The sequence below is a fragment of the Petaurus breviceps genome, unplaced genomic scaffold (genome assembly GCF_028583685.1).
Source record: "Petaurus breviceps papuanus isolate PSGF00001 unplaced genomic scaffold, PetGlider_PUasm1.0 688, whole genome shotgun sequence".
Taxonomy (NCBI): domain Eukaryota; kingdom Metazoa; phylum Chordata; class Mammalia; order Diprotodontia; family Petauridae; genus Petaurus; species Petaurus breviceps.
Window position 1 is genome coordinate 20,640,839 of NW_027186457.1, and position 23,584 is coordinate 20,664,422.

General features: G+C 40.2%; 1 protein-coding gene across 3 annotated transcripts in view; it reads left to right on the forward strand.

The window, feature by feature from the left end:
* HPS3 (HPS3 biogenesis of lysosomal organelles complex 2 subunit 1) overlaps positions 1 to 23,584 on the forward strand; it is a 76,595-nt gene that overhangs the window by 10,793 nt on the left and 42,218 nt on the right. For all 3 annotated transcript variants that reach the window (XM_069104727.1, XM_069104726.1, XM_069104728.1), the window contains exons 5-13: positions 1,126 to 1,318; positions 5,215 to 5,296; positions 6,709 to 6,854; positions 10,684 to 10,792; positions 13,422 to 13,603; positions 17,137 to 17,317; positions 19,582 to 19,815; positions 22,496 to 22,681; positions 23,064 to 23,252. In XM_069104727.1, coding sequence (XP_068960828.1) covers positions 1,126 to 1,318; positions 5,215 to 5,296; positions 6,709 to 6,854; positions 10,684 to 10,792; positions 13,422 to 13,603; positions 17,137 to 17,317; positions 19,582 to 19,815; positions 22,496 to 22,681; positions 23,064 to 23,252 — 1,502 coding nt within the window. The remainder of the gene's footprint in view (positions 1 to 1,125; positions 1,319 to 5,214; positions 5,297 to 6,708; positions 6,855 to 10,683; positions 10,793 to 13,421; positions 13,604 to 17,136; positions 17,318 to 19,581; positions 19,816 to 22,495; positions 22,682 to 23,063; positions 23,253 to 23,584) is intronic.

Below are 23,584 nucleotides of genomic sequence, written 5' to 3' on the forward strand. Positions count from 1 at the left end.
GACAAAATGTGAAATTCAAGGAATTGTGGAATTGAATCCTGTAAACTAAAAGGAAACAAACAAATTAATAAATTAAAAATTGAATTAAAAAAAAAGCATTTAGGAAGTTCATGTGAGAAAGTTGCTTGGGACGCCCGAGGCAGATCAGATCGCAGAATCACAAGTTCAGAGCTGGAAGGGACCTCAGGGCTAGTCCATGGCAAAGGGGGTTCCCCTTATGTTATGCCTGACAGCTGGTCATCCGCTTTGAAGGCTTCTGATGAAGGGGAACTGTGATCTAATAAGGGCCCCTTTTCACTTGATAATGAGAGGAATTACACCTGTGACTTCATTGGCATAGGGAGCCTCTGGGTGAAGAAACTCCTCCTTTCAGCACAGGTCAGCACCTTCTCCGACTTATCCAGGGTCCCGTCTTATGCCTAAGTCATACTTTCCTTTCAGACTTGTCTTGCTTAGTACATGGTACAAGATGCTGGTCCCCAGACTGCTTTCCAATTTTTCTCAGTAGTTTTTGTCAAACAATGACTCGACCCCAGGAGCTGGGGTCTTTGAACTATTATATTTGTTCCTTTCTATGTGTTGTATACCTAATCTCTCTCTCTCTCTCTCTCTCTCTAATAATATATTAATAATAGTAATAGAGTTTGAGATTTAGTCTTGCTAGGGTCTTTTTTTCCACTTTTTTTCTTCATTCTTTCCCTTAAGATTCTTCACCTTTTGTTTCTCCAGATAAATTATATGTCCTGCTCTGTTTCTTGGCAACTCTAAAGGGTTTCATCGAACAGCCCTTTGGAAAGGGCATCCTTCTTGCAATTTCTGCCTCTCTTGATAAGATTGTGTGTGATTTTTAAAAATTGTTTGCATTATTGATATAAATACTATTTTTATATCCTATATCCAGGGTCTCACTCCTGTTATGTACCTTGTTTGTTGAATTAAACGAGTGCTGTGCTTTGTTAAAAGCTTTCCTCTTACGGTTTGGAGGTGGGATTTAAAGAGACAGAAAGTCAGGGATAGGGGAAGAGGGTGAAAAACATTTTATAACTGGATTTATTTATAGAATGTCTCTGAATGCATCAGCAAAATATTCAGAATAATACTGTTTTCTTCTCTTTTTTAATGCAGGTGCTGTTACTGCTGATGGGAAGAGTTCCCCTCAGGAAAAAGAGTTGCTAAGTCTCTTCTGTTTTTTCTCCTTACCTCATATTGGATATCTCTATATGGCCGTTAAATCAGTGGAGTTAGTGTCCGTCTACCAATACCCAGAGAAGACTCACCAGGCAGTTCTTACCCCACAATTCCTGCATGTCATCACAAGGTATGGGCTGTTTGTTAGATTGTCTCTGCCCCTGGTCTCTCCTTCTATGTTTGTGAATGATGCCTCTTCAGACCTTGTAAACTTGCTAATACTTTCTGAGTATTTGCATCAAGAAGGGATATATTCCAAACCTTTGATTTCTTGGATGTAGGGAACTCTCCAGTAAGGAAACTTGCCTTTACTAACATAGACTGGCAACCAGCTTACATAGTCTTAGAAAGTTGCCTTGAACATCAAGAGTCTGAATGACTTGTTCATGTTTACAAAGCCGTTATTGAACTGGTATTTAGTCTAACCTGGCTTATCTTGTCTGTGAGGCCAAATCTCTATTCCCTATACCATACTGCCTACGTTAATGCATAATAGATTATGTATTGTTGTAAATTAATGTTTCATATTTATCTTTTCAAGGCCGCATTTAATGGCTCATTGCTGTCTTTTTACAGGCCAATACTTTCCCAGTCTAGAGACTGAGGTCCCTTGGGAACCATGAATTTTTTGCAAGGCGTTTTTGAATCCATATGCTTACTGACCATTTTCATCTTGAGCTCTATTTACCATCAACAGAATATGCAGCACAATAGCTTGTGTCAACTGAATTAAATGTCTTGCATATATATGCATTAGTGGTTTTTTTTTTCCATATGTCTATAGATGCTACTGTGGCTAGTACAGTGTGGTTTCATTAAAGAGCAAGCTTTTTATCAATTTGTGTTTTCTCAACTAACAGATATCCCTACAAAAATTTTTGGTGATAAAAAGGGAACTTCACATTCTAAACTCTTGGGAACCACTTTTATATTCTTTTCTGTTAAATCTTTTTTTTTCCTTCTCTTTTGGAGGGTGGAACCTTAAAGTTAAATGTAAAATTTAGATATTATGTAGATAGGTTTGTGTTATTATTTTTTTCCCATTTGCCCCTTCATGATACAATGTCCGGTAGCTGACTTGCTTATCAAAAACCAGATTCAACACCATATGGTATTGGTTTGAATGTTTTTTTTTCAGGGGTTTTATTTTCCTTGTAATTTTTCCTCATTTTAATCACTAGCAGTTCTGTTATTATGTTGTTATTATGTTATGCTTTTACTTTCGTTATTCAGTGCAAATTGAAAATGATTCAGATATTTTTATCTGGTATGAACCTTAGCTCTGACCCAACTTTCTTGTGTTAGAGATAAGAAGACCAAAACATGAAGTGACTTCCCTAGGGTTTTTCACTTAGTGTCAGAGCAAGATCCACTTGCTTTAGAACTTAAGTCTTTTAAAAACTCCTAGTGCAAGGTACTCCTTACTATATATATCACACTGATTCTTCCTTAAAGACAAAACTTATTGCTAGGATCTTTACATTTAAAGGAGGTTTAGAAATTTTTTTTTTTTATAAGCAATCAGGGTTAAGTAACTTGCTCAAGGTTACACGGCCAGTTATTTCTGGGTGTGGTGCTAAATATCTGAGCCCGGATTTGATTCCAGGTCATCCCGACACTGGAGCCTGTGTTCTTACTTGCTGAGCCATCTGGTTACCCCTAAGCAATTGGGGTTAAGTAACTTGCTCAAGGTTACATGGCCAGGTGTTTCTGGGTGTTTGCTAAGTGTCTGAGCCTGGGATTCAATCCCAGGTCATCCTGACACTGGAGCCAGTATTCTTACTGGCTGTGCTACCTGGCCACCCCCAGAAATGTCTTTTAATCTCAGGTGTTGGAAATACTGAGTTTTGTTTGTAGGAATTTTGAGCCTTCCTTTTTTGTAAAACCTTTTGTAAACCATTAGATTATTTCCAAAAGAACTGCTAAATAGGGGCGGCCAGGTAGCACAGCGAGTAAGAGCACCGGCTCCAGTGTTGAGAAGACCTGGAGATTGAATCCTGGGCTCAGACACTTAGCACCCACCCAGAAACACCTGGCCGTGTAACCTTGAGCAAGTTACTTAACCCCGATTGCTTTAAAAAAAAAAAAAAGAACTGCTAAATCATAACTATTAATAATGGCCTTCTAGGTTCCAAAATAACTAATCCATTCAGTTATTCATTCAGCCTATGTTTATTGAGGAAAAAGATGAAATAATAATGATGATGACGTGTTATGTTGTGGATACTGAGCTAGGAATAAAAAATACCCAAGACCTTTGTTCTTAGGAGTGTGCCTAGTAATAGGTTCTTACTAGAAGATAAACAGTGTAATAGCTATGACATTTGTTTGTGATATAGGAAAGGTAGAGAATTTGTACCTACTGTGTTTAAGGCACAGTGTTAACACTGAAGATACAGTGTTGAAAAAAAAAATACTCCCTGCCCCCAAGGTGTTTGCTTCAGTAAGTAGGTGGAATGAATCTGTGGTTGACACCTGCTTGTTTTATGTGGTTGGTTTCAAGTTTTATCAGAGTCCTCCCTCCCTCTAGCAGTACAGGGCTTTCAGAATTGTTAGATATTTTTAAGAGAAGGACAGTGGTATTATCATGTATATATATTTTTTAAGCAATCAGGGTTAAGTAACTTGCTCAAGGTTACACAGCCAGGTGTTTCTGGGTGGGTGCTAAGTGTCTGAGCCCGGATTTGATCCAGGTCATCCCAACACTGGAGCTGGTGCTCTTACTTGCTGTGCTACCTGGCTGCCCCTATCATGTGTATTTTTAAAAATCTTTGTTGAACACCCACTCTGTGCCAACCGCCATGTTTGGCAGTGGTCTGTGATAGCTCCCTTTCTGTTAAGCAGAGCTATCATGGGGCGGTACACAGAACAATGGGTCAGAGGGCAGGAGACCCAGCTCTGGTCCAAGCTGGGCTGCCTCAACAAGTCACTGCACCTCTTTTACAGTGTCCTCTTCTGTAGAATAAGGGTGTTGGGGATGTTCTCTTCTGGCTCTGACATTCAATGATTTTCATGTCAGGAACTGGATTCACGTTGCTTATTTTTTCTCCCCAGATCATTCCCGTTTCTTCCCCATTCACTACCATCTCTGTGGCCCCAGACAAATCAGTCTCAGCTTCAGCTTTTTCATCAGCAAAATGGGGGTTATAATTGGTTCAACTTCTCAGGGTTGTCACAGCAAATGAGATAATAGATGTAAAGCTCTTTCCAGACCTTAGAGCACCACATAAATATCAGTCATTGTTGTGACGTTGATGATCCCCCTGTCAGAACTGGAATGCTGAATGTTTTTTCAGCCTCATGGTGTTTGTTTCATTTGTAATTCTGCCTTTCAAGGGGGCTAGACAGTTTGATTTTGTCCATAGACAAAGATGCTGATTTAAGTGTTCACAAATATATATGTTTTTTAAGGTTGTCTCATTTTCTTCAAGGGGAAAAATTGTTTTTGTGTCTTCCTTCTCCCTTACTTTAGAGAGCTCCCTTCTTAGAGGGGTTGTTGTGGTTATGTGATGTGTTTCATCAGCCTCATTTTTTGTTCAGAATCTTCCCGCTTGGGGATGGTTTCAAAATAAGATGTGAGAAGACTTATATGAACTGATGCAGAGTGACGTGAGCGGAACTAGGAGAATGTTGTACGTAGTAATAGCCATATTGTAATAGTGATCAACTGTGAAAGACTTAGCTACTGTGATCAAGACAGTGATCCATGACTGTTTCAGAGGACCCAAGATAAAAAATGCTTTCTGCTTACAGAGAGAGAACTAATGAACTCTGAGTGCAGATGGAAGCAGATTTTTTTCCACTTAATTTATTTTTCTTGCTTTTTTTTTTTTTTTGGCAACATGGCTAATATGGAAAGGTTTTTCGTGACTTTACATGTATAACTGATAACATGTTGCTTGCTTTCTCAGTGGGTGGAGGAGGGGCTGGAGGCAGAAAATTTGCAACTCAAAATTGTGAAAAAAATATTAAAATATAATAATTATTTTTAGAAGAACCCTTTCTATCCTCTCTCTTCTTTCTTAGTAACAATTTGCAGTGTTTCACGGTCCGATGCAGTGCAGCAGCTGCAAGGGATGCAGACCCCTACATGGATACCACCCTCAAGGTTAGAAAAATTTCATGATCAGTAGAAAATGTCTGTTTTAATATTATTTGTTTTATTGCGACAGGGCTCTCCAAGCTTCCAAGCAGCCAGTGTGGGTTGGCACCTTTTGTGCAGCCTGTAGTCTCATAGAGTTGCCTAGAACCTTGAGAGGTCACGTAGTAAGTGTCCAAGCCAGGATTTGAATCTTGACCCTCCTGACCCCAAGGCCACCTATTTATCTGCTAAGCCAAGCCTTCCTTTGAGCCAATGTCACCTTAGCTTCAAGTATATTTCATTTTGTTTTTCTAGTAAGTTGTGAAACATTTGATATTGTGACTAATGTGGCAAATGTTAGAGTGCTAAGGAATGTTTAATTTTGCAAACTAGAACTTTCAAGATACACAATTTTAGGAATTTTTGGCTTGTGTCAGGTGATATTTTTGTTTTTCCCACATTGGTTTGGCAAACCAAAGTTGGCCTTTTTGCTTACCCTGTAGTGTCTGGGGTTTTTTTTATTTTTTTTTTTTAGGTCTATTATTATGGGAATTGGTTAATTAGCCTAATGCAAAACTAAATCAATATTTCCACGAGCAGAAAAATAAGAAAAGCGCATTTGTAGTGGTTTAATTCACCCACTGTGATGTGAAAATACCTGGAAGATATTTTCTTGTCATCTGAGAAGCCTCAGAAATCTCTTAGCATTTCCACAGTTCTACCCAGAGAGCTAATGGCTATGCTCAATGGATACATCATGTCTGCTGAGACAAGTGCAAATTTAAAAGGTTTTTGAGCACAAAAATTATTTATGGTATTCTGTGACAAGAAGCACTGTGTTTTTTTTGCCCTGGCATCCCTGGCCTCCAAAATGCAGAAAATCATTCAAATCCCATGATAAAAATGCTAGGTCTTTAAAATGATGCAAGATGTTCATGTGAGTGTTGGTCATGAACTTTTGATTTATGTAGCAGCGAATTTTTGGTATTTTTTGAGATGCTCATGAATTCTTGAGTGGAATCCTTTTATGGTGCCATGGCTGCTATTTGATGCCCAATCTTAAATTGAATTTTATAGTATTGACATTCTAGATAGAAAATGGGTCAAAGTATGACCCTGGAGGTTTGTTTTCCTGGAATGTCAGCTGTTGGTGCCTCTCAGAAATCATCAGCGATCACTTCCAGCTCGTAGACTGTGGGTACTGCCCTTGGCCAGGGTACCCTTCTCATGGGCTAGCCTTTCCCCCTTTTCCTTCCATTAATAATTCAGCAAACTAGGGAGATCAGAAGTCATTTATATCAGGTTCGATCTACTGGGATTATCTTATAGAAAAGGAGGGCAAATGTTTATTCAAAACACAACTCAGACCAGCCCGTGTTGGTACTTAAGTACGTGGTCACTGTTTCCCGTTTCTGATCTTTTTTTTTTTCCTTTTCTAGGCTTGTCCACCTGTTAGTTTGGATATCTGTGCCTTAAGAATGCAGCTCTTCATAGGACTGAAAGCAATATGTCACTTTAAGAATCATATTATCCTTTTGACTAAAGCGGGTGCCGAAAATATCCCAGAGAGAAGAAAAAGTTTGCTGTAAGTATATTTTCCAAAGAGCCCAAGGAGCCTGTGATCTCACTGACTCCTTCCAACTGTTCATACCTGCTCGTTCTGGACAGTTCTCCTTCGCACTGTATCTGGAGGAAGAAGGACTGAGTTTGAATCCCAGCCATAACACTTTCCAGCTCTGTGACCTTGGGCAGTTCATTTGACTTCTGGACTTCAATTTCCTCATCCACAAAAGGAGGGCTTTGAGGCTCTGAAGTTTCTTGTAGCTTTAAGGCTATGGTATTGTGAGGTCCATCCACCCTGTTGTATTCTCTGGCATTTTGATAGGTTGGATAACAGTGGAATATGACACTGTTTCTCTCAGTTAAACTCTTTTTTTTTTTTTTTTTTGCCATTGATTAGCCCGTCTCCTTTCTCATGCCTGCATTTCTTTATTACTTCATTTTTCCTTCACAATTCCTGGTAAACTCAAATAAATAGAAACAGCTCCTATAGGGTTTTTTTTTTTGTTAACTTAATTTTTTTCAATGAACAAAAATATATATTTTTTCTTCCTTTAACCTCCCCACCCTGCCATGGGAAAACAACAGCTTTGTAACAAATATGTATAATTAAGCAAAACGGATTCCCATAGGAGCCATGTCCCCAAATTGTGTGTCTGAGCCTGTACCTTGAGGCCGTCACCTCTTTGTCAGGGTGGTGTTCTTCATCCTAGGTCCTCTGGAATCATCCCATCATTCTTTCAAAGAAACTGTAGTTTTCTGAATGAAAACAGGTGGCTTCATGCTTGAGAATGCTGTTTGTATTCCTTCGAGTTTTTTTTTCTTTTGCTTCAAGTTTAAATGATAAGACACATATTTTTTCCAGAATTTAGGATTAACCAAATACCTCTTGGAGAGTTCTTTTTATTTAGAGGGGAGAAAAAGCAGAAGGAAGGGGTTCAAAATTGACTGAGATTTTCTCTCAGAGGGAAGTGAATCCTACATGAGATAATGCCTTCGTACAAATTTGTGCTTTTACAGTTGAACACATAGGGGACATCGATGTCTTTGGAAAAACGAATAAGGAAGAAGACAAAAACTGTATCATATCAAAACTGAAAGTCTAGTGATCATCATTTTCTTATTTGGTCCTTTAGTTCAGTGCAAGTAGGGCCTGTTTTATGCCCTTGCTTCCATGCTCAATGCCTAGCACACAGCGCTTGGTACAAAGTCGGTGCCTAATTGGTGCTTTTTGATCAACTGAGCTATTTTTCTGTTAATCTGAAGATTTTTTTCTGTGTATTCAGAAAGGCATTGTGACAGTGTATTCCCATTTATGGACCTCAGATCAAGATATGCAGATCTCCTTCAAAGTTTAATGACTTAGGTAAACTGTGTATTCAAATGAAATCAGCAAGAATTTATTAAGTACTTACTATATGGGGCTGGGCCTGTAGTCAGGAAGACCTGAGTTCAAATCTGACCACAGTCACTAGCTGGATGACCCTGTGCAAGTCATTTAACTCTCCCTCAGTTTCCTTATCTATAAAATGAGCTGGAAAAGGAAATGGCAAACCACTTCAGTACCTTAGCCAAGAGAATCCCAAATTGGGGAGTGCCTGGGGGACTATTGCTGAAAAGGCACGGAACCTAGAGATGGAACATCTTGTGTGATGATTAGCAAGCACCATGCTTCATAGAGTACATAGAAGGAAGTAAAGAAGATCAGAAGGGTAGGAATGGACCAGGTGGTGAGGCTTTGAAAGCCAAGCAGAAGATCTGGGGTTTGATTCTAGAGGTAAGAGGAAGTCACTAGAGTTGGTTGAGTGGGAGAGTGACATAGTCAGACACGTACTTTAGGATGATGAGTTTGAAAGCTAATCGGACGAGGGACCAGAGAGGGGAGAGGCTAGAGGCAAGGAGACCAACCAGACCAACCAGAAGGCAGTCCCTTGTCGGGGAGGTGACCAGAAGGGTGGTGGTGCTCTTGATCATAGTTGGGTTGAAGGGAGGGTTTGGGGGAAAGATAACAACTCTCATTCTGGACACGTTAAGTTTAAGATGCACAGGACATGCATTTTGAGATATCCAGCAGACACTTGCCGGCCTTCTTGATCTCCAGGTAGGCTCTGATATTCTGGATATTCTGTTCACGGATTGTCTCATTCCCGAAAGTCCAGCTAGCCTCGCCACCCCCAACCACTCCCTTCCCTTGCCCAAACTAACTGGAATAGTATTCCCAGGAAGACATATTTAGAAAGATAGACCTGGGGCGGGAGGCTACATAGTTCATGGGCCACAAAGTACAGGATTTTAAAAGGAGGACTTTTCACTTTTGCATCCTTCATACTAATTCTCTTCTGTCCCAATGTGGAAAATCAAAAGCTGCCTCTTATCAGTGAGGGCTTATCTTACTGCAGGTGAAAAGCTGTCAGAATCAGTTAGCCTTAGTTATCTTACAGCTTGTTTATACTATATCCTGTATGAAATTTTTAATCTGTAAATGTCTTGTACGGTTTGTAAGATTAGTATATTTGACATTGAAACAGCAGAGGAGAATTTTTACAAGTGTCTCTAGAAGACCAAAATTAGGATTTACATGAAAGCATTCATAGGCAAATTCTTGACTATAGGAATATCACTTTTAGGTTGAAGAGAAGAAAATATACTGCATTCTGTTTTTAAAAAGTTTTCAGATACTTAGGCCCTGAAAAAAAAATACTCTCAAATGTTTGCTGCCCCTGCAGCTGAACAGCTCTATGGTTTATTGTCTTCACGCTTCTGACGTAGGAAGCTTCTTCCTGTCTCAGAGACTTAGTAGCAAGAGAGGAACTGAATCTCATACGTGTCTTCATTTTCAAAATGTAATGTGAAGAGCCAGAGATTTTTTTTTTAAACAATTTGGAGAAGTCAGAAATAATTGGTTAAACAGTGAACATTGGAGTTGCAAAAGTCTAGAATCACTCACTAAACATTTATTGAATGCCTACTGAAATACTGTACACTGAAATCCCTGCTTTCAAGGAGTTAACTTTCTATCAGTGCTTAGCACAGTGCACATAGTAGGCACTTAATAAATGTTTATTGAGTAAATTGATTTATTGATTCTGTCAGATGAGACAAAATGCAGGCATGCAAATATATGCCAAATAAATATAAAGACAAAAGTATAAAAAGAAAAAATAAGTATCACAGGAGTTAAAAATATAAGGGGTGGAATTAAAAATACAAGCCAGCAGTGATTGGGGTCAGGAAAATCTTGGTGCTAAAGATCATTCTTGAGCTATCTTGAAGGGAGAGAGAAATACTAAGAGGCGGAAGTGAGGAGGGAGTATATTCCAATCACGGTGGACAGATAGGGGACAGGGGTTTAGAGTGCTATGAATGAAGAGCAGAGAGAAGGCCAGTTTGGTTGGCTTGTCAAGGGCAAGTAGGAGACTGAAGTAAGCACTTCCCATATGTTATCTCTTTTGTTCTTTACCACAACTCTGTGAAATTTGTTGTAATTGTAATTGCAGTTGTAATTTCTTCTTTGAAAAAAATTGATATCAGATAAAGAGAAGTTTTACATTGCTTCAGAGCTCAGCAGTTATCATTCCCATGTTGCAGATGAGGCCAAGTGACTTGCCCAGGGTCACACAGCTTGGTAGTGGTCATTCCAGGTCTTCTTGATTCCAGGCAAATCCAGCATTTAAATCTACTATAGTATAGTCCAACTTAGAATAGAAAATTCACTTGTTTACAAGAAGAATTATTAAGATCTGTAAATTATTGTTAGACTTATTGGAAGGAATTTATTTTTAAGCCACTTACAGTGGCCATTTGTAAGAATAAAATATTTGGTATCCATGTAAATCTGATTATTTTGCTTTCAGCTCCAGAAAAGATGGCAGTGTTAAACTCAAGACGCCTTCTGCAATGGAAGCCGGGTGGAATTTATATATTGTGAATACAATTTCAACGATACAGCTCTACAAGGAAATGGTATATTTGGGGCTGTTGGTTCTTGTTGATAGTATTGGTAATCATTATCCATTTGCATATTAAAATGTCCCAGTGGCCTCCAGGTTTTTATGAGAGACCCTTCTCTGCCACATGGTCCTTGCCTTCCCAGTAGATTCCTTAAAGGTAGGATTGGTGTCTTCCCTCTACCTTCTGTTCTTTATTTTTTCCTGAAGCCTTCAAAAACATTGTTGCATTCATTGGCCAACTCCCGTTTTCTTACACTTCTAAGAGGAAAAGTGACCGTTCTAGCCTTGATCCATATACAACTGGGTGTGAGCTTAGCGCTTTCCTTCAGAAGAAAGGACCATAGAATGTAAGAGCTTACAAAGAACTTAGATATCCTTTAGTTTGATGCCTTATTTTCTTTGAAGAATTGGAGGATTGTCCTGGGGAGTTGGTCATCGGGAGGCAGTGTGGTATAATGGAGAAAGCACTGAGCTCAGATCACAAGACTTTGAGGTCAGTTACTGACCCAGTCAACTTACTGTTGCTGTGAAGATGGGCAGCGCACTGACTTAAATTCCCAAGAGGGTCTTTATCTGCCAAATGAGAGGGTTGGAGGCTTGAACCAGAACAGGGCTTCTTTCCCCTTTTTTATGGGGTGGTCCCCTTTTCAGAATAATGTTTTTAAATATGTAGAATCAAACACAGAGGATTAAAAAAGAAACCAATTATAATGAAGTGCAGTTAAAATATTTTTAAAAACAAGTTCATGCAATTCCCAGGTTAAGAAACCCCAAGATTCAATGAACTCTAACATTCCTTACAGTTCTAGTATCTCCTCCAGGTAAATGAATAAAAAAGCACTTAAGTGATCACTATGTACCAAGTGCATAGTGTCTGTGATTCTGTGGTCTCTTCTATGGATAGGAATAAAAAATGAAAATTTCTAGGAGAATTAAAAGAGGAGGAATGATTATATCACATAAATATAATACTATTAGTAATAACAATTGCTAGCATTATATAGTGCTTTAAGATTTACAAAATACTTTACAAATATCTTGTTTTATCCCCACAACAGCCCTGGGAGAAAGGTGCTGTTATTATCTCCATTGTGTAAATGGGGAAACTCAGGCAGACAGAAGTTAAGTGACTTGCCCAAGGTCACACAGCTGAGTGTGCATCTGAGATCACATTTGAATTCAAGTCTCCTGAGTCCAGGACCAACGTTCTGTCCGCTTCACCACAACCACCCAATTACCAAAGGCCATAGTACTTCAGCGTCAATTTTATCTTTTGTGTCTCATTAGTTTTCTTTTGTTCCTAAGTAGAAATATGGGGACTCTGTATCTAAGATGGTAGTCTCAAAGGGCAGGATGGTGTTTTGGGTTAACTTTTAGAAAGCAGTGAAAAACCTTCCTGTTTTCTCAGCTCTTTCTGTGAAGCTTGTACTTAGCTTTGTGGAGACTTTTATAAATATAAATGGCAGGACCTAAGCAATTTGGTACTAAGGTGGATTAAAAAGTACTAGAATATCAAATAATGTTAAAAGAGTTGAAATGTTACTGCTTCCAAGTGAATGACTGTCAGTATTCTTCTACTAAATAGGTTCATTTTAATAAATAGATGGGGGTTGTTTTAATTAGCCCATTAATTATTGATTTATGAAATAATTTTAGGAGTTGTATTTATAAAGTACATGAAAACTTCAGTAGACTTAATCTTTTCTCAATCTCATTTGACACTGAAAATTTAAATCTTATTTGACTATTGAAAACTTCAGCAATTTTCATGGCTAGTTCAGAGGTAACCTTTAGTTTCAGACTGTCAGAATAATTGTATTTTTCCCCCATTTTTTCCTTTTAAAAATCAGTGAATGATTTCTTTTGTTTTTACATAACCTTAATTTCTTCAAAAGTCTCTCCCCCTCTTTTTAATTCTATGTTATAATTCCTTCTAACAAGGATTACATTTTTAAATCCCTCTTAATCCCTCTGCATTTTAGTCTTTGTTATAATCCATTATAACACAGAATAAAGATTTTAAAAGCAGTTCAGCAAAACTATCAGATGCATCAACTAAGTCTGACAGTATATGTAGTGTTTTATACTTAGTCCCCCACTTCTGCCCCACCTCACCCCGCAAGAAAAGAAAAAAAAAGCAGGGAGGTATAGTCTCATTGCTTCATCAGGGCTCAGTTTGATTTTTATAATTACAAAGCATCCATTTTCACTTTTTTATTGGTTATTTTCATAAGCATTGTCAGACTTGTGTGTATTTTTTCTCTGGTTCTGTTTACTTCTCTTTGCATCAGTTCATATAAATCTTCCCATACGTCTCCGAAGAATGATTGAAAATTTCACAGCATAAGAATATATAATATTAACAGTAATTGTGACTCAGTTAAGAGAGAATATTACTCTCTCACCATGCATAAAACTAACCTTGTTAAGTATATAGTAAAATCTTACTAATACAGTGACCTCTTATCACAAATTCCTATGAGAAGAAACTAAATTAATGACATTTTCCTTTTAAAACTGAATTTTAATTGACTGGGAAATTTAGATTTTCTTTCTCTTTTGGGTATTTTGAAGAGTGGCTCAGGCTCATGGGGTTGGTATTTCTCAGTAGCCATCATGACCCACCTGTCCCCCTGTTCTAGGTAGACTACAGTAAGACCTACAAGAATGTGAGGACTCAGAGCTGCATCCATCTCCTCAGTGAGGCCCACCTGTTAGTGAGAGCTGCTCTGATGGACCCATCTCTCACTGAACCTGGAGAGAAAGAGGAACTTCTAGAAGTTTTCAGAGAAAGCTGTGGGCACCTTGGAGACTGTTACAGCAGGTTGGTGATTTGCGGCACGAAAATGCTATTTTGGAACCAAGGGAGTAGGCGAGGGGCTCTTACTACCGTGGAGACTTTTTAGGTTTGGGAGCTGGTGGGCAGGTGTCTGGGCAGAGGACGGCATACACAATCTCGTGAACTTTTCAGGTCATACCCTTGAGCTTTGAGGTTTGTCTACAAGGGGTAGGCTCCCAAAATAAAACAATAGTAACAGTAAGGGAAGTCCCTGGGATGGTTCGGTGGCCTGAAAGGAGATTAAACCAATGGATACAATTATAGCATCATACAGTGTGGGGTGCAGGACTCACATATACTATAATCAATTTATAGTAGACTTTTTCTGTTATATTTCAGGGCATTTCATGACCCATGTGACATGATACGACTGTGAATTAATTAATAAGTATTTATAAACTCCTATTTATTAGAAAGTGATAGGCACAGGGAGGAGTGGGGTATACAGGTACAAAATATGAAACTTAGGGGGAGTTTTCCATCTAATTGGGGAGATAAAATGTATATATGTTAATGTATACAGGATAAATATGAAAAAGTATCAAGTAGGGCAAGAGGGAAGGCTGCATGTAGAAGATGACCCTTGAGAGACATCCTGAAGGAAGAGAGAGATTCTATGAAGTGGGGCTAAGGTGAAAGAAGTGTCTTCCAGGCCCGGGGGACGACCAAGAAAAAAGTGCAGAAATGGGAGATGGAACAGAGGAGACTGGTTTGGATCATACAGTGGGGTAGGGGGAGTAACATACAACAAGCCTGGAAAAGTAGGTTGGAACCAGGTTATGAAGGGCATTAAAAGCCAAACAGAGGAATCTATATTTGATCGTAGGGGCCCAGTTGAGTTTATTGAGTAGAGGAGTGATATGGTGAGATGTGCACTTAAGGAAAGTCGCTATAGCAGCCGTGTGGAGGGTGGACCAATGGCTGTAAACCGCACTCAGAAGCTGGTCTCGTGCGTGTCTCGTGGACCTGTGTTCTCGTCAGTGCGGCATTCCCTCCAGCACTGCAGTCCTCAGCCCATGCATGCCCGCCATCTTGAGTGCCCATAACCTCCCAAGAGTTTGCTTCCTTTGACATTCACTGAATTAACGTTTTCCACCCAGTCCAGATGATGGTGGCTGTTGTCTCGTGGCTTCCTCTTTTCCAGAGAACTCAGCACGTGCTCACTTCTTCCTGTCCTCTCTGATTCCTGCTCTAGGGGACTCCACACCAGCCATTTGCATGGTCCTTCAAGCTCCCCCCCCTTCGTAGTTCCTCAGTTTTCTTAAATATGATGCCCTGTTGCTTCCTTCCACCTCAGCCCAGTGCACAGATTGTCACACCTGGGGTCTCACACATCATCTGCTCCATAAATCAAAAATTGACATTCTTCTATCTTCTCTCGTACCTCTTAAAACTGTTCTCCAACCTCATTGTGACCTCCGATCCTTCTGCCTCATAGTGCAATCTCAGACCAGTCTCTGACTTCACTTTCTGCCCTTTCCTTATGATTGGTCCATTTAACTCCACACTCTCCTGTCCTCCTGAATCCCTCACCTTATCCCCTCATCCATTGCCAGACCTCGACCTCCATTACTCTCACCATAGACTTTCCCCCACTTACCGCCTGATAAAAAAAGCTGGAGGAGTTACCTAAGTACATTCTATAAATTCACATTAATGATTCTTATTAGTTAATGTTCTGTAACTTCAGCTGGGCCCTGACTGCTCTAAGGTGGTTCTTTCATTTCATCCTACTTGATTTCCCATCTTAGTCCCCATAAAAGTCCTGCCTTTTCTTCCTCAAGCCTCCCACATCTCCTGCTCCTCCCCTTCCTCAGCCACGGACCCCACCTCTTAATTTACTGATCAAATCAAGGTCATTTGACACAAACTCCCTCTTTTCCCCATCTCTTCATTTCAAAAGTCATTGACATCCTATCTTTCGCCCTGGTCTTTGACAGTGAGGTGGCCCTTCTCACCAAGACCAGCTCTTCTCAGGAGCCCTTGACCTCATCCTTTCCCATCTTCTCCAGCAGTGTACCCTCCATCATCTCCTGTCTCTTTTTTAATCCTCACCTCTTTCTCTCTACTGGTTTTTCCCTACTGCCTTCAAACATGCCCAGGCCTCCCTCATTCAGTGAAAACTTTCACTAGACTTTACCATCCCCTCAAGTTATTGTCCTATATTTCTTTCTCCCTCAGCCAAATTCCTAGAACTGGTCTCTGATTCTCCTTTCACTCCTCCCCTCTTTATGATCTGGCTTTGAACCTCACCACTCAACTGAAACTGCTCTCTCTAGTTAACTGTTCTTCTCAGAATTGCCAAATCTGATGGTCTTTCTTAGTCTTCATCTTTCTCGATGTATCTTCTCTGTCTGACCACTTTCCCATGACAGAACTCTCTCCTGACTATTGCTTTTCAGTCTCCTTTGTGGGTTCATCATCTGTACAGTGGCAGGTAGGTGGTGTAGTGGGTAAAATCTCTGGTCCTGGAGTCAGGAAAACCTGAGTGTGAATCTGACCTCAGCCACTTACTAGCTGTGGCAAGTCCTTTAACCCTGCTTGCCTCAGTTTCCTCATCTGTAAAATTAGCTGGAGAAGCACAGGTCTGACTGTGCAGGTCTCCTCAATAACCTCCTTTGGCACCCTGTTTTCTTTAGGGTCCAATATAAACTCCTCTGTTGAACTTTTAAGTCCTTCACGACCTTTCCCCTACCTGCCTTTTTAGCCGTATGGTCTTTTACTCCTCATTACTGGACTCTGTGATCCAATCTGTTTTTCTTACTATTCCTCACATACAACAATCTATCTCCTCCATCCCTGTCTTAACACTGGCCAGTCTTCTGTGCCTAGAAAGCAACCCCTCCTCTTACTTACTCCACCTTCCTTCCCTGAAACTCAAGCACTGCTTTCTAAATAAAGCCTTCCCTCATTGCCACCACTTAGGAGTGCCCTCCCTCCCAAACGGCATTGTAATTAATGGCTTAGCATTTGTGGGTGTACTTGTCTCCCACGTTACAGTGGAAGGTCCTTGGCAGTAGGGTGGCTTCCTTTGTTGTATTGCTAGCACCTAGCACAGCTCCTGGAAATATAGTAGGTGCTTAATAAATGCTTGTTAGTTGGTTGATCAATTGTCCACACAAAGTCCACCCAGTTTACCAGGAGTCTTTCTTATTTTCTGTTGACATCAGTAGAAGTATGTACCTTGCTTCAGTCAGACAACCAGCCCAGCTGCATTTATGTTCATACATTTCATACTATGTTTGTTATTAGCATCTGTACAATCATAAATCATCCTGTAATTTTAACATTTCTATTATAAGCAAACCCAAAGCAAAATAAGATGTTTAACTTACGTATTACAAACATATGTTGGAAAGCTCCTTTATACCGACTGATAGGTGTATAGAGTGAAAGCACTTTTGAGGGTCTTCTCGAAAAAGCCACCTGTCCTGTTACTGTTGTGCTTAAGACTTCTAAGATGTGGGGAATTTGATGTCCATTCATCCATTCATTCATGATTTGTTTTTTTCATTTAGGCTTGATACCCAGTATTCTCATCTGGCCCTGCCTTATTATAAGATGTCTGGTTTATCTTTGACTGACGTCTTAACCAGGATAGACTCCGTGGTAGAAGATGGATCACAGAACCACGAGAGAGGTTTACTTTTCTACATAAACCATTCCCTTTATGAGAATATGGATGAAGAATTAAGTGAAGTAAATACACTTTTCTGTTTGTTGATTCATATTATGTTTATTCCCCATTTCCATCTGGGCGTGCAGTACAGAGAGTGCTGGCCTTGGAGTCAGGAAGACCTGATTTTAAATCCTACATTAATGATTAAAGCACTTTGCAGACATGGAAATAGTAAGTATTAGTTATTATTACTTAACCTCTTAGCCGGCCAGTTACCTATCAGCATATTATTGCTGATCTGTATTGTTTTGGAGGAAGATTCCACGCTAGAATTTCCTTCTCTACATCAAGGAAATCATAGTTCTAGACACCCCCCCCCCCAATTTTTTTTATGTAATAATTCAGCAAAGTTCCAAAATAATTCTGTTCCATTTAGACTCATATTAGCTTTTTTTATTGGGGTTAGAATAGCATATACTCTCTTTTCTCCTCCATTAATCATAGAATCACAGAATTATAGTGTTGGAAAGGCTCATCTCATCCAGCCCCCTCATTTCTAGATGAAAAAACTTAGGTGATTGGTTAAATGACTTTCCCAGTGTCACACAAATTGTGGTGGAGCTCAGGACTTCTAAAACCCAAAGTGCCACATTCCCCAGAAGGCTTGTGTTGGCTGGCTTTCAGTAGACAGCAGCCAAAGTTTGCTACCTGTGAAATCCCGACCCAATGAACTTCTTGGAATTAGTTCATTTAGGATTCTTCTTAGAAAGTTATTATAGTAAATGATAATGAATATTCCAAGGAGTGTCTAAGATAACTAATTTTTTTTTAAGTTTGGCTCAACTGAACATTTTTCATCAAAAATTATCACATGGTGGGGCAGATATGTGGCACAATGAATAGAGCACCGGCCCTGGAGTCAGGAGGACCTGAGTTCAAATCTGGCCTCAGACACTTGACACACTTACTAGCCATGTGACTTTGGGCAAATCACTTAACTCCAATCGTCCTCCAAAAAGCAAAAAAAAAAAAATCACATGGTTTGTGTGTAGGTATATGTGGATATTCACATATATTTGTGTATTTATGCCTATGCATATATTATGTGTGTATGCCCATGCATATATTATGTGTGTGTATGCCCATGCATATATTATGTGTGTGGGTCTATCAAGATAATATTGCCCTGGATTTCATTGGTGTTGGGGGCTCCCAGTATGGATGCTCCTTCATTGACAAACATTTGTGACTGGTACCTGGGGCACTGGGTCGTTAAGTGATGTGCCATCGGTCACCTAGTCTCTGTAACAGAAGCTCGAACACAGGTCTTTTTGACTGCTAGGTCAGCCCTCTGTCCACAATAGCACTTGGCCTCTTATGTTTATTACCAAATTGTAATTTTGCAGTATAGGATTTTGCAAATAAAATTTCCACCCCTCATGAAATTATATTGAAAAGAGAGCTGCTGGCTTCTACCTATGGTTATACAATAACTGCCTGCCTCCTCATTGCATCTGCATTACTTAATGAAGAGCAATTCAAGGCCACACATTTCTCCAGAATATCATGAGGACCTCCTTGGATCATAGATTTCGGGTTGGGGAAGGATGTTGAAATTTAATCGGGTTCAGCCTCATTTTAAAGGTGAGAAAACTAAGGTTCTGAAAGGGGCCTTAGGTAGATGGTCTGTTGGCTTTTTAACTGTGGGCCTGGGCTCTCATACATGTGGAGACTTCTAGTGTGGAAACTCCCTCCACAAATACAGCAGCTTATCTGTGAGTGACATGCTTAAAAAGTGGCTTGGGTGTTGGGAATCTCAGGCATTTGCCCAAGGTCGGTAGCTGGTATGGCTCAGAGGTAGTCAGCTCCTGAGTCGCCCCAGCCTCTGTTGCTGTTGTTCATGCTGACAGAAGCAAGGGTGACTTAACTGCTTTGTGTATACTCGGATTTATTAATGTATCCATGCTGCATTTTTATATGTATTTGTCTCCCCATTAGAACATAATCTCTGTTGCAAGGAGAGATGATTTCATTCTTTGTATTTGTATCTCCAGAACCCCAGTCCATAGTAGGCACTTGATAAATACAGGATAAGTGCACTGTAACTATGGGGGCACTTAAATTTATTGATAAAATCACAGGCGCTTAATAAATTTCTGTTTATTGATTGATGTAATAACCACAGTAAGTACGTTTATTTATTGATATAACCATAGTAGATATTTAATAAATACCTGTTTATTGATTGATACAACTTTTCATTTATTGATTTGTACATATCTTTCTTTCTTTGTTGACCTCCTCTCGTGCTATCTACCGTTTTGTTTCTTTCCATCCACCATAGGAATTAGCGGGAAAAGTGAGCCAGATATTTAGTGCTGCTGAGCCCAAACAGCTGCCCCACGCTCTTTGCAGCCCGTGCATGAAGAATATAGATCCTTTAATTGCCATGAACTGCTTGAAAAAGCTGAATACATCTGGATTGTCCTCTGTCTTAGTGACCTTGACCAAGGCAGCCATGGCTCTGAAAATGGGCAATCTGAGCACATACAAGAATGAGATGGAGTGCCATACAGAGGTAATTCTCTCTTGTGAACATGGGGGAATACAGGGTCTAATATTAGTTCCGAGTCAGTTCTATAAGCATTTACAACTTGTTCCCTGATTTTTGCAAAAAATGGATCCTTGGGGCGGTCAGGTAGCACAGCGAGTATCTGGGCTCAGATACTTAGCACCACACCCAGAAATAACTGGATGTGTAACCTTGAGCAAGTCACTTAACCCCGATTGCTTAAAAAAAAAAAATGGATCCTCTAAAGCAGTCCGATTAATAGAATCCACACTGCTTATTTCCATTGGGCTGTAACCAGTTACCACATTTTACACAATTAAAACTTTGAGTAGTGTGAATTTGAATACAAGCAACCACTTCAAGGGATTCATTATTCACATTAATCAGGACCTAGCCATATCAAGCTCCTATTTGGTTCTAATTAGAGATTAATTAGAGTTAAAAATTAATTAGATTTTTAAAAGTTTTAAAATTAAAAAATTAATTCGCTTAAAAAACCATTAGCATTTAGAGACAAGCAATGTTAGAAGTCATCTTGTCTAATTCCCTCATTTTAGAAGTAACGGGTGAGGCCAAAAAAGTGAAGTGATTTATGTGGTTTAATTTAAGTGGTTTATGTATCTGGAGTTCTGACCTTGGATTCAGGAAGACCTGTGCTTCAGTCCTGCCTCTGATACTTAGTTATGTGATCTTGGGCAAAACACTTAAGTCTCTGAGTCTGCATTGTAAAACTAGTGAATAATACCCATTTTACCTGCTTTTCAGGGTTCTCCTACGGCCAAATGAGATAATGTATACAAAGGACTTTGCAAACATTAAATCAAACTTTATCAACGTCAGTTATTGGTACTGTTATTTTTATCCAAGACCACAGGGGGTAGTAAGTCCCAGCATCAGGATTTGAACTTCTGTCCTTAAGGAACTTATTGTCTGTTTGAGGGGGAATTGGTAAAGATATAATGTATGCTGATAAGCCTAATATCACCAGCTGGAGTGTGACAGAGACAGAAATGCTAGAAGAAATTTGAAGGAGAAGAGGCTTTTAGCTGAGCGGGGGGGAGGGGGCAGGTCAGGGAAGTTCCCAGGAAGTGAAAGGGAGGGGAGGAAGAAGTGTCTTCCAGGCATGATAGCCCAGAAACACAAGGAAGATGGCCTGTTCATTGCTGTGTGTGAGGAACAGCAAGAACAGCATCCTGACTGAACCTTAGAGTTCCTGCAAAGGGCAAAGCCTGCAGTGGAGCTGCAAAGGCACGCTTGGCATCAGCTTGTGCAGGCTTTTAACAGCTAAACAGAGAAGTTGAGATTTGGTCCCAGAGGCAGTAAGGAGCCACTGGGGTTTACAGAATTTGGGATCGGGACATGGTCATCTCTGTGTTTAAGGAAAATCATGTTGGCAGCTGGGTATAGAAGGATGGAGGGAAGACTTGAGGCAGGGACATGATTGCAGTGACCCGGGAGAGAAGTAATGAGAACCAGGACTAAGGAGGGAGGGGACCGACGGACATGAAGAGGAAAATGGCAAGATTTATTCCCTGTACATAGGAGGTGAGGAGTTGAGGGCAGCAGACTTGGGCCTTTTATGAGAAAGAAGAGACTTTGGAAGAAAATGAGTAAGTTTGGGAGGAAAAGATAATGAATTCTCGTTTGTGTGTGTCAAATTCAAGATGTCTCTAGGATATTGTAGTAATAAGTAACAAGTATTAGAGAAAAAAGCTGCAGAATAGATAACTGACACTTAAATTTTAGAATCAAAATATGTTTGGAACTTTCCCCTTTTAGGAGGGTGTGGGTGGGAAGAGGATGGAGTGTCACATATGTTGTCAGATGTCAGAGTGGCCTTGGTCATTTTTGCTTAAGGCTGTTTATTTATGACAAGGGATGATTCTTTGTGGAGCAGGGAAATATACCAGGAACTAGCATCAAGAATATATATTTGTATACATACATATATGTATGTATACAAATATTATATATACACACATATATTTAATTTATTTAACTATTTAATTTATTTGGAACTGAATGTGGTGGCTCATTAGAGGTTCCTGGATAGTATAATAGATAGATTTGGAGTCCAGAAGACTTGAGTTCAAATCCTCCCTCAGATACTTACAAGTTGTGTAACCCTGGACAGGTCAACCTCTATTTACCAGTTTCCTCATGTATAAACTGGGAATAATAATAGTATCTGTCTCCCAGGGTGGTGTTGAGAATCAAATGAGATATTTGTAAAATATTTTGAAAGCCTTATGACACTATGTAAATGCTAGCTGCTATAATTAGTAGTAGTGGCATTCTTACCACTATTCTTATATACCTCTCTGTAATCCCTGCTCCCTAATGGACTGAAGCTGGGAGGTGATGAGCTTGGGAGTTCTGAAGTCCAGTGAATTCAGCTGTTCAGTTTTCCTCACTAAATCTGGTACCATGATGATGTGTCTGTGGGAGCAGGAAGCCAGCAGACTACATAAGGAGGGGGAGACTTGCCCAGGTCAATAACAGAGTAGGTCAGACCTTCTGTGCCCACCAGCGGGGGGTCAGGACCATTAGTGGCCACTGTACTTCCACCTGGGGCTAGATAGGGAATCCCAGTCTCAAGGAGAAAAAAAAAAGGGGGGAGTTTTGAGAGCCTGAATAGGCCAGACTTTGTTTTCCTAACTTGGGGTTTTTTTTTCCTTCTCTGAAGATGGAGTTGGTGTGTGGCTTTATTTTAGAACCCCGACTGTTGATCCAACAGAAAAGGGGGCAGGTTGTGCCAACGGAGTTTGCGGCTCACCTGAAGGAAACTCAGCCAGGATTGCTTGTGGCCGCCATACTGGGCTTACAGAAAAACAGCAAAATGGAGGCAGAAGAAGCAGACTCTTTCTTCAAGGTCTGTCCTTTGGGAAGTGCAGAAAGTTGATGTGTCTTATCAGAACCTGGGCCGGTGCTGCTACCTTGGGGAGAAGAAAAGCAAACCTCCCAAAGTAGCTTCTTCAAATATCCCCCACTCATAGAAGCTATTGAGACAAATATGTGCGTTGAGCAGATCTTGTGCCCAAGGAGGCTTTATGAATGCACCCAGGAGTATGTTTCAAGTGAATATTCCAGTTTCCTTTACTGTTAGATTGTGTTTGACCTTGTCCTTATGTGATCTCCCATTCCCCAGCATGAGATAATTGGTTGGGTGCTTTGGGGGCCTGTGATGTTGATTCTATAGAAATGACTCTGTTTTCGTTTGGGTCTGGGGCGGGCTTTATTTTGGTGTTTTCAAGGTGCTTTGTGGCAAGGATGAAGATGTCATTCCTCAGCTCTTGGTAGACTTCTGGGAAGCCCAGTTGGTAGCATCTGTCCCTGAGATAGTACTCCAGGAACTTTTCTTCAAGCTTTTATCTCAGTATATCTGGAGACTCTCCCAGAGGCAGCCCCCAGACACCAAACCTCTGAGAAATCCAGAAGACCTGGTAAGATCCCTGGGAACACAGGGGTGCTAATCGTAGGCTAGAATTAAGTGAAAGTTTCCCAAAGCTGAATGGTGGAGGGTCAGAATTTTCTTTCCTTATCAGCTATCTTCTTTAATCCAGAGAAGACCCAGGAAAAGAATAGAAGCTGTCTTCAGGGCTCCTCTGGGCTGCTGTTGGGACCTAGAGAAGCTGTAGCCACTATGGAATTTTTAATATTTAGGTCTCCTCCAGAACATTCCCTATAGGAGTGTTGGTCCCATGGGAAGAGTCCCAGACGATGAGGGTCCCATGGCACAAGCAGAGGATAGTGCTTGAACAACAGCATCCTGAGG